Source organism: Microtus oregoni, unplaced genomic scaffold (assembly GCF_018167655.1).
Source record: "Microtus oregoni isolate MIOR12 unplaced genomic scaffold, Mior012 000018F_ref0000195, whole genome shotgun sequence".
Classification (NCBI taxonomy): domain Eukaryota; kingdom Metazoa; phylum Chordata; class Mammalia; order Rodentia; family Cricetidae; genus Microtus; species Microtus oregoni.
In genome coordinates this window covers 32,444,275-32,455,254 of record NW_024543077.1, presented here as the reverse complement: position 1 = coordinate 32,455,254, position 10,980 = coordinate 32,444,275, and the positions used below count along the sequence as shown (strand labels likewise).

At 46.1% G+C, this 10,980-nt stretch overlaps 1 protein-coding gene across 4 annotated transcripts in view; it reads right to left on the bottom strand.

Moving 5' to 3' along the window:
• Positions 1-307: 307 nt before the first annotated feature.
• The window catches only part of LOC121459145 (inositol polyphosphate 1-phosphatase-like), a 31,269-nt gene continuing 20,596 nt past the window's right edge, over positions 308-10,980 (bottom strand). For all 4 annotated transcript variants that reach the window (XM_041668678.1, XM_041668680.1, XM_041668679.1 and 1 more), the window contains exons 3-6: positions 9,733-9,793; positions 7,829-8,029; positions 5,343-5,517; positions 308-3,913 (exon numbers count right to left, since the gene is read on the bottom strand). In XM_041668678.1, the coding sequence (XP_041524612.1) occupies positions 3,361-3,913; positions 5,343-5,517; positions 7,829-8,029; positions 9,733-9,793 (990 nt within the window). In that variant the 3' untranslated portion in view covers positions 308-3,360. The remainder of the gene's footprint in view (positions 3,914-5,342; positions 5,518-7,828; positions 8,030-9,732; positions 9,794-10,980) is intronic.

Here is a 10,980-nt window from a genome sequence, read left to right as displayed (position 1 = left end):
TACTCCTTTGGGATAAACTGAAGATGATTGAAACCTCCAGCCTCGTGGACCAGATAACTATTGGATTCTTGGGCTCTCCACTGGGAAGCAGCCACTGTTGGACTAGCTGGACCACTGCCTGTCAGCCATTCTAATAAATTCCCTTTATATATAAGTGTTGTTCATTCTAGTAGCTCTGTTCCTCTAGAAAGCCTTGACTAATACGCTCTCCATAATATTTTTCTGAGGCAAGGTCTCTCGCTGAATGTCCTAGCACAATTTCTGTTGCTGTGATAAACCCCACAACTCAAAGCAATCTGAGGAGGAAATGGGTTTATTTCATCTTAGAGGTTACAAATTACTGAAGGGAGTCCTGGCAGGAACTCGAGCAAAAGCCATGAAGAAAAGCTGCCTACTGTTTTCTCTAGCATCTGCCCGGCTTATATAGCTCAGGCTTATCTGTTGAGGGATGGTACCACCCGCACTGGACTGGGGTCCCTTACATCAAGTAGCAATTAAGAAAATATCCACTGGGCGGTGGTGGCGCACACCTTTAATCCCAGCACTCAGGAGGCAGAGGCAGGCGGATCTCTGTGAGTTCAAGGCCAGCCTGAGCTAGTTCCGGGACAGGCTCCAAAGCCACAGAGAAAGCCTGTCTTGAAAAAACAAAACAAAGAACAAAAAAAAAGAAAGAAAAGAAAATATCCCTACAGGTATTCCCTAGGCCAATCTGATCAAGGCAATCCCCCAGCTGAGACGCTCCCTGTCGCTAACTAGGAGACTGAACTTAAAGCTCAACTGTGTTTGGCTAGGCTATCTGGTCAACCTCCATGGCCTATCTTGTTTCACTCACTCCAGCCCTGGAGTCAGGGCTATGCAAGCTGCCACGCTTGGCTCCTGTGTCGTGCGGAGATGCAAATTCAGATTTTCATATTTAGAACTGTATCCACTGAGCCATCCTCTCCCCAGCCCTTACTATACTATTTTAAGGACATATTTAGAATAATTTTTGATAGTGGTGATCATTTGACACCTATAAAAGCATAATTCTAGGAATAGATGTACATAAATTATCAGAAATGCTCGCAAAAATATTCAGTGATCACGAGCTTTGTTTTCAGAAAAAGTTATTTCTGCTTCCCCCAGCTCAGCATAGCATTTTAATTTTTGCTTCTGTGATCAAGTATTATACAATCCTCCATACCTTCAATTGTGATTAGTGATTTGTCTCTACATGACTGCAATTGAAATATACATTACTGCATATAGAAACTATTATCCAATATTTGGGAATTTGTTGTTCATAACAGCTTTGCGTACAGCCACCAAAGACAGAAATAAGGGGAAAAAATGAAAAGATAAACAAAAACGGCAGAACACAGGCCATGGAATAACACTCAGCCTTAACAAGGGGGAAATGCTGACATACATGTACATGAATGAAGCTAACATGCCAAGTGAAATTAGCTATTCACAAAATAGACACAAAAATTTGACTCCGATTAACTAAGGTAATTTGAAGTAGCCCCGCCCATAGAGACAGGGAGTGGAATGGTGTTTGCTGAGGGCTGGGGAGGGGACGGAGTTTAATTAGGCCACACCCCTGAAGAACCCCCTAGGCAACTATGAGCAGCTGCGCAACAGAAGAATCCTCTTCCCTCTTCCGCCACGGTCCATTATTTTCTTTTTGCGTAACCTCCGTGGGGAACCTTCTAAAATTTCCATGAAGTCACATGAGCTTCTCTGCCCCTCCCACGAGGAGGTGCCAACACGCCAGAGAGTTTATGGGACTCATGTGTGTGATCGCAATGGAAAGGAAGAAGAACGAACCGAGGTCAGGGCTTCTGTTCTGTACAGGGTCTAACTGTCTCAACTTTATTATCGTATGCGGGTGCACACGTGCCCGCGTGGAGATCCGAGGACAGCTTTGTGGAGTCTGTTCTTCCGTTCCTCCTTGAAGTACGCCCCATGTTTATTATAGTATTGACCACAGCAGTCAGGATTCTGGAATCATCCAGTGTTTGTCACAGGTCCTGCAAGGCCGACTGATTTGAGCTTTGCCGTTACAGAGCTGGATTCTCTCTGCAGTCTAAAAAACAAACTCAGGAGCGAGGAGTAGAATGTCGTCGACTTAGAGCTGAGGCAGGGGGGGAGTTAGGAAGAGACATTGGTAAAGGGGGATGAAATTTCAGTTAGAATGTTCAAGAGATCTACCATCCAACATGGCGACTGTAGTTAACAGTGGGGCATATCCTGGAAGATTACTATTAATATTTGTCGGTCTCCTCACCACAAAGGGTGAGCTATTGGCTCCATGTAGCATGCGCACTTCAAAGAATCACAAGTGTACAACATAAAAATACATACATTATTTGTCAACTCATTTCTCGAGTTTAAGAATAACGGAAGAAACAAACAGGTCTGACTTTCTCCCAGTAACTTGGGTATTATTCCTCCCAGTAACATGGGATTGTAATATTAACGTAGAAACAGCCATCAGTACCCAGAGAGCACGGAGGGACTGCAGCCGGCTGAAGGTTTGCTTGATCCCTCCAGTGGACATCACCAGGGTGACCTGGGCTGCGGAAGGACACTGCACAGCTCTAAGACTCGTTAGTGTGGCAAAACAGAGGGTCACACTGGGGTTACAGTAGAGAGTAAATAGCTATGCAAAACAGAGAGAGCTCTTTGCCCCACCTCTTCTGCTTGGCTTATGGTAGGAGGTTAGCTATCACTCACTTGCATATACATTTACACACACACACACACACACACACACATGCACACACACCTCTTCTGCTTGACCTATGGTAGGAAGTTAGCTATCACTTGACTGCATATCTCTCTCTCTCTCTCTCTCTCTCTCTCTCTCTCTCTCTCTCTCTCTCCATGCTTTCTCCAGTCTCTGTATATCTCTTCTTTTTGTTTCCTGATTTCCAATTCCCTCCCTGCCTCCGCATCGAGCTTTTACTTATTTATTTTAAAGGAGAAACACAAACTATTGAAAGCCTATGCACTTGGCTCCATTATTCAGATCCACAGTTCTGAATCTCCTGCCTCAGGCCCGAACCACAGATTTCTTCTCCAGGATGAGAAATAAAACCCAGCTCCAGCCTGGCTCCATTCAGCCATTCTACTCCAGCCGGGCAATTTCACTCCTCCCTTGGAATTTTATTGAAGAGTTCCAAGCAACATTAACAGAACAAGGTTCCCTGTAAGAATATCATATACCAACTTAGTTGTGACATGAATGTCATTAATTTACAGAAATTAACATTATGAACACATAACGGGAAAATGTCCCTGAAAAGAGACAAGGGAACATTAACAGACAGCACAAAGGGGTTCCGTTCAGCTTTAGGGCAAGTTGAGGTCAGGGCCCTATGTCTGTGTCTTCAAAGGTCCGAGGTTTTGGATGAGGCAGCTCAGGAAAGTGTCCAGCCGATGCCTGGACCTATAGGCTATCAGTCCTCCCTTGTTGGCCCAGAGATCCACTCCGGAAGCACCTTTGTTTTCCGTGTGATACAGCAATTGTGGTAAGTCCAGCCCCGGTTCGGGATTTCGCGCCAAGCACTCTTTCATGTCTACAATGCCCCCACCCATGGCCCTCAGAATGGCGTGGGCGGCACAGGAGTCCCACTTGAATGTGGTGTCCTCTGAGAAGATGTAAATGTCAACCAGGCCTTGGACTACACAGAGGCTCTTGTAGCCTGCCCCCGCTGCCGGGAAGACGCCGCCTCTGCACACTCGCGACAGCGCCGCTTTGATGGTCTCGTTCTCGCTGGTACTGATGACTGCGGAAAGGGGGCGGGAGAGCTCCCCGTCTGAGTTTTCAGTCCGGGTTTCACCGCCGGTCCCTTTAGAGAGGGCGATCTGCGGGGAATGGATGTTGGTCCCCATGTAGGAGAGGCCCCAGTAGTACTGCCCCGTCCACCTGCAGGAAACAGGTTTAGCTGGTGATTAGCACGCTGGTTGACGCAGGCGCCTTTCAAATATAACGATATGAAAAAATGCACACTGCCTCAGAGCAAATTGAGTTTTAATGATCCTGAGCCTATAAATGGACATCAAGCTACTAATTAATTCTAAGCTGACTGCAAGCAAGCGCCTGTGTTTCTGTGAGAGAAACACGGACTCTTTACCTCGCCTCAAACCCAGCTGGGTTAACACTAAGCCTGCTAGGATCTCTGACCTCTAGGAACAAAGCCAAAACTCAATCCCGCTTTTGTTATTCAAAGTCCTAGAGGGAAAGAGACAGGTCTAAGTCTTCTTGTAAATCTCCTCCTCTTTATTCTGAGTCTCTAAGCTTCACTTTGACATCAAACACCAAGTAAGATGGCCTCCTGTGGTTATTGTTGGCAATAACAGTAATAACAGTTTTGTCTACCCACCTCCCCTCCTGTCCAGGGCTCTGTTTACAGATGAGAGGCTACCTTTAGAGAAAGCAAGTAACTTGCTAAAGTGGCCTGGATCCTTAAGTGGAGAAACCTGAAATCAAATCTGGTTCACCCCTGAATCTGAGGCCCTCCAAAGCTGGCTTTGGAGTCCTCTTGTGTCTATGGAGTGCTGGGCTTACAGGGTCCCTAATGTTTTAATGACCTTTTAAAACATTATCAAAATAGTTTGAAAAAAAAAATGGAGTAGAGGAAAATTCCAGAGGCTTAAACTTTTAAATCTTAAAGAACAAAGGATTCTTATCTGAAGCAACCCGAAGATGAATGAACACAGGCAGTCCTGTTTTTTTCAATGAGAAGGAAAAGGGTCTGCCGCCTCTGCTCAGACTCTGCTATGCCCAGGAGTCAGCCCCCAACACAGAAGCCTGGCCACTATCCAGGCTGTGAGAGGGGATTAGTGGAAAGGTGGGGGCGGCAGAGGACAGCTTCCACACTGATGCTGGCAGTATTTGGAAGGAATTCGAGTCAACCCTGGCCATATCTGACAAAAATTCCCCTAAATACTTTCCATGTTTGATTCTGCATTTCTTCCACCATAATACAGAAATTCACCTGGCCACATAGTGGTGGCATCTACCGTGTTCCAATGAATCAGAGGACAGCATTGAGCATTAATCTACATGTGTGGTTTTGAGTGGATTTTAGAAACAGGAATAGGGTTGCTATATCTCAAATGCAAAGCCGTGGTTTCTCTGAGACCGAATTAATTTCTTTTAAAGCACCAACGTGCACTTACACCCAAGCAAAACCCTGCCAAATCCAGGACTGAAGAGAGGAGGCATCCTAATTTAGCCCTGTGGACTCACAGTGGGAAACCCCATAGAACCCAGTCGTGAGAAGGCCATGTGAAGTGACCATACTAACAAGCAAGGCTGAAGCTGGGCGACCAAAACCGGAAATGTCTTTTACCTTAGAGTAGTTAGATTCTGAGACACAAAAGGCTGGTTGATGACTCCCATCAGGGGCACGCCTGTCTGTATATCATAGACACCAATCAAAATCGTCACACACTGAAGCCCACTGGGGAAGACTCCCTGGTTGGATTTCACATCGGCAGAACCTTTAATATACTGATAGGTGGAATCTGAAAAATGAAACAAACATACAGGCACAGATGGGTTATTAGATCATGGTGGATCGATCGAGGATTTTTTTTTATCCTGTATAAATTCCCCTTCTAATTTAGTAATCTATCAGATTTCATCATTGGGCGCTGCCTGACCTGAATCATTTGTATTCTTATATATCATTGCTTCTATTGCATTCAGTGTATGGGAAGTTTAGGGAAAAATGTGTTGTCTTGAGACAGGGTCTCTGTGCAGCACGGGCGGGTCTCCAGCTGGAGATCTTCCCGCCTCTGCCCTGTAAGTCTGAGAACTCTTTAAGGGGGAGAACATGGCCACAGTCCTGAGGAATCTAATACAGCACCTTGCATATAACAAGGCCTCTAAGGCAGCTAGGGCTGGGAAGACAACTCAGTGGGTAAAGCATCGAAGGCATGAGGTCTTGAGTTGGGATTCCCGGCACCCACACAAGATGTCAGGCAAAGCAGGTCCCTCTTCAAAAGCCCAGTGCAGGGGAGGAGGCGGAGACAAGAGGTTCTCTGGGGATTGCTGAACTGCCAGTCTAATAGAATGGGTGAGTTTCAGATCAGGCAAAAAAGGAATGAGAACGACACACTACAATCTGTGCTGTGCTGTGTGCACAGGAGCGCGTGCACACACCATTAAAAACACACTGAAAAGGCCAACAGCTCCTGATAGCTGGCAGGATGTTTTGTTTTTATTTTTGTTTTTTAAGAACTGTTACTCATCAGAGGACTGGAACAATCTGAGATGGAAAAGCTTCTAGGGATCTGTCAGATACAGAATGGCCTCTCATTGTCTTCATTCATCTCTCCAAGCTGCAAGGAAGGAGATGATGAAGCCGGCCTAACAGGGAAGAGGGCCGGCATCACAGTGCTTGTGAGGGTTGATCTCGGTTGTCAGCCTGATCGGATCTGGGATCAACTAAGAGGTATGGATCTGGGTGTGTCTGGAGGTATTATCTGGAAGCACTGTGGAGGGGGCACAATCCTCTCTCAGAGTGGGCAGTGCCTTCCAGCAGCCCGGCTGTAAAGACGCATGAGGCAAAGTGGTGCTGATTTTTCCTTCTTGCTTTTCTTCTTGCTGGTGCAAGCACCTACTCTTCAGCTGCTGCTGCTGCTGCTGCTGCTGCTGCTGGCGTCCTTCACTGACATAAACACATTAGCATCTCTGAACTTTCAACATGGACAGACGACCAGTAGTCTCCAGGGATTCCCCAGGCCTCAGGACCAACTGGCACTGCTAAGGCTTCCAGTATGGCAGACTGAGCAGCTACTGGCCTCATCAGCATGCGACAGGCGTTGGTGCAGTACCAAGTCCCCTGAGTCAGCACACAGTGAAGACCGTGCCCAGCCAAAGACCCAGGGACACAGACAAACACCTATTCAGGGTGGAACTAAGACAAAGGAGATGGCTTTCCTCAGAACTGTAAAAACATCAATTTACCCTGACATGACCAGAGGCTTGGGTGGAAATTTTAATGCTCATAGCCAATGCACTGATTGCATGTTATGCAGCTATCTGATGTAAGACAAGCCGCCGTGTTGTGTTGTGCGTAGCACAGGATGCTGAGAAAGGATAATGTTCGCCACTAGTTGTGTCAAGCAGAATCGATGGGGAAGATGGGAAAGTTGGGAGACGTTAAGTCTTGGGACCTTGTAGAGACAGCGCTGTTTCAGAAGCATGCACTCTAGTGACAATTCTACCACAACAAGGACTAAGGCTTGGGAGGTTTGACGCCGGCTTGCCGGTCACCTAAGCCCCATTCGGCCGTTTCGCTTGACTACGGTTTTGACTGTTGCCTAACTGAATGAGTAGCCCACGATTTAAAGCTCACAACTCTCCCTAAAAGCACCAGTTTGGGCTTAGTGTTTTAAAATCTGGAGATCCAGCCTGTACTAGCAGACGGTAAGAATCTGTTAGGACGGTACTCTCTCTCGGAGAGGTGCTCATCGTGGTCACTTCACATTCTCACAGATTTACCAGGCATTTACAGATCCATTAGTGGGCTGGAGAGATGGCTCAGCGGTTAAGAGCACTGGCTGCTCTTCCAAAGGTCCTGAGTTCAATTTCCAGCAACCACATGGTGGCTCACAACCACCTGTAATGAGATCTGTGCCCTCTTCTGGCCTGCAGGCAGAGTACTGAGAATACTGTATACATAAATAAATAAATAAATCTTTAAAAAAAATAATGATAACGAATGTTCCAGGAGATCTAGACTATTTAGTTCTAATGGTTTCTATTTCCTGGAGCCGCCCTGACCCCTCAAGAACACTGGGCACAAATGAGTAGCAGTCCCGCACTTACCTATGGGGTCCACCCAAATCCCCAGAATTTCCTGTGGGACCCTGATCTCCAGGGACTCCAGAGTGGGGTCACTTAGGTCCACATCCTGATGCACCACCTTCGCCAGCGCTTCAGACGCCGGCACGTTGCCATCCAGGACTCTGCTGAGAAGCTCTGCTGTCTCCGCCTCTGTGGACCGCAGCTCCACGGTGATCTTTTCCCCTAGAATGAAGAAAAATTAGAGCCACGGCTCCTTGAGAGATTCAGGGAGAAGACCGGACCGCGGGAGGCAGAGGGGCAGCGAGGAGAGTGGGCAGCTGAGCTGAGCTCTTGGGTTAGGTGGGTGCGGTATGTCCACAGCGCTGGTTCGGAAACCCTGCCAGGATCCCCTGGGCTCTTTATAAAGCGGTGGACGCTAATGGCTCTGTGGCGTCCTCTTGATGGAGAGGTTAGGCTCCAGGACTCAGCCTGCTCCCCCAGAAAAGGAACTACAAGGGCAAAGGTTTGCATTCAAGGAACTCCACACAAAAGTTGAAATTCTTCAGCTTCAATAATTATTCTGTTACTTAGTTTTGTCTTTTGACTTTTCTCTGTCCATGTTGGAATGTTACTGAAAAAGACCATAGGTCTTATCCACATATGGAAATACTTCTTGCTTTTTCCTGTAATGCTGCTTTTAACAAAAATATTGTTTATACTCAGGAGTATCAGATGAAACATTAAATTAACTGTTTATGAAACAGCCATGAAAATGTAGGACTGTAAATTAGGACGTACTGTGTGATACTCATAACAGTTACTTTTAACTTTTGGAAGTGTGAATAAGATTTCTGTCTTCTTTCTTGGAGTCATAGGAATGTATAGAAACTTTTAGACACATAGAAATGTATATAAAAAGCCAGGGGAGAGGTTCATGCCTGTGGTCTCAGCTACTCTGGGAGTTGAGGTGAGAAATGACTAGAACCAAGAATTTGAGACCAGTTATAACCCAGCAAGGTCCCACCTCCAACAGAACAACAACAAAATAAAATTAAAAGATTGGTACGGAATGGTGGGGTAGGAGGTCCTTCTGTTTATGTGTTGCTTTCATTGGTTGATGAATAAAGAAACTGCCTTGGCCTTTTGATAGGGCAGGACTTAGGTAGGCGGGGAAAACAGAAATGAATGCTGGGAGGAAGAAGGGCCCAGTCAGGAGAAGCCATGGATCCTCTGTCTGAGATGGACAGAGCCGGTTAGAATCTTTCCCAGTAAGCCACTGCCATGTGGCAATATACAGATAAACAGAAATGGGTTTAATCAAGATGTGAGAGTTAGGCAATAAGAGGCTAGACATAATGGGCCAAGCAGTGATTTAATTAATACAATTTCTGTGTGGTTAATTCGGGGGTTAAGCTGGCCGGGCAGCCCAGATGAACAAGTGGGCCCTCTTCCCTGAAACAGAATGGAAACTTCAGCTACCTTTACAGAGGTTCTGAGATGAAATGCAGAGGGTACTGGGGCAACATCATACATTACTTCAGGACTGAGGGATCTGCTACACACTTAGCCCAGAGCTGTAGAGTCCAGGCTGTCCCCAAATGGGTTTAAATCCCTGCTCAGGCACTGTCCACTCAACTGTGTAGACAAACACCTTTCTGGGGCATCAATCATCCCATTAGGTTTTCAAAAGGCTATAGAATTTTCCCAAAGGCTAGGTCGCGATGGCTAAAATGCTGATAAATTATTCCAAGACCAAGAAACCACCTCACCTCTCTCTAACTCAAATGCCATCCTATTCTGAGGTAGCGCCTATATAAAGCTTTACATTTAAGCATGTGATGCTGTTTATACCCAAAGTTTTCTAGCATTCATTTATTTTATGTTCCAAGTTAGAAACTAGAATACTATGATTAAGTTATAAAACACATTAAGGTTCTTCTACTTACCCAAATCATTTGTAAATTCATTGGATTCTTCTCCAAAAATTTTTTTCCCCAAGCCTGGAAACTGAATAAGTCAAAGTTTGAAAAACAAACCAACAACCCCCAGCCCCACAAATCAGTTCTGAAGAGAGTTCCATAAGTTAGATTTGAAACTCCAAACTTTCATAGTCGGAGTCAGCCTGAGCGTGGAAAAAGAAGCCAGCTTCGTTCTGGGCTAATATTGGTTCTGTCTAATATTTTCCTATTCCTTTGCCAGTCTAGAACATGTAATCCATGACTGAGATCAGGCTCCTTATGTGCTGTGAGCCTTTTGCTGGAGTGCCACAGGGCTGGACGGCCACAGGACTGGGATGCCACAGGGCTGGATGGCCACAGGGCTGGACGGCCACAGGGCTGGGATGCCACAGGGCTGGATGGCCACAGGACTGGACGGCCACAGGGCTGGGATGCCACAGGGCTGGATGGCCACAGGACTGGACGGCCACAGGGCTGGGATGCCACAGGGCTGGATGGCCACAGGACTGGATGGTCACAGGGCTGGATGGCCACGTGACTGACCGGTTACAGGGCTGGGATGCCACAGGACTGGGGACATTTATTAACCTTGCTCCTAAACACCAGCCTGTGAAAACTCATGTTATTGGCTAATGTCCTTAAAATAATTTCATTAAAAATTTTTTTTATAATTTATTTTTGCATTTTAGGTATATGGGTACTTTTCATATATGTCTGCACATCAGAGGAGGGAATCAGATACATCATAAATGGTTGTGATCTGCCATACGGCTTCTTGAAATCCAACTCATGTCCTCTGAAGAACAGTCAGTGCTCTTAACCACTGAGCCATCTCTCCAGTCCCTAAGAGAATTTCTAAAGGTAGAAAAAGACTAGAAGGTAATCTTAGGTTTTATTTTCATTTCAGATAACATCTCTGCACCCATCGGTGTGCCAAAGGAAAAAAAGAAAGGAGGAAAAGAAAGAGAAAAAGAAAGAAACCCAGCACTGTAGGGACCTATGACGTAAGCATGGGTATAGCGTGAACTGGGATTGAGTGAGACTTTCCTCAAATGTCCATGTTAGTGTTCACATGAACACATTTCACTCCTGGCCCTCGGAAGATACTTTTTCTCAAAATACGTGCTGACTCCCATATTCCTGCTATTTTCAGGGAAGGGACTGCCTCACACACTCGAACATTCCCAGATGCGCAAAACACAAGGGCCACAGCACCTGCTATTCTTTGTCTTTTGC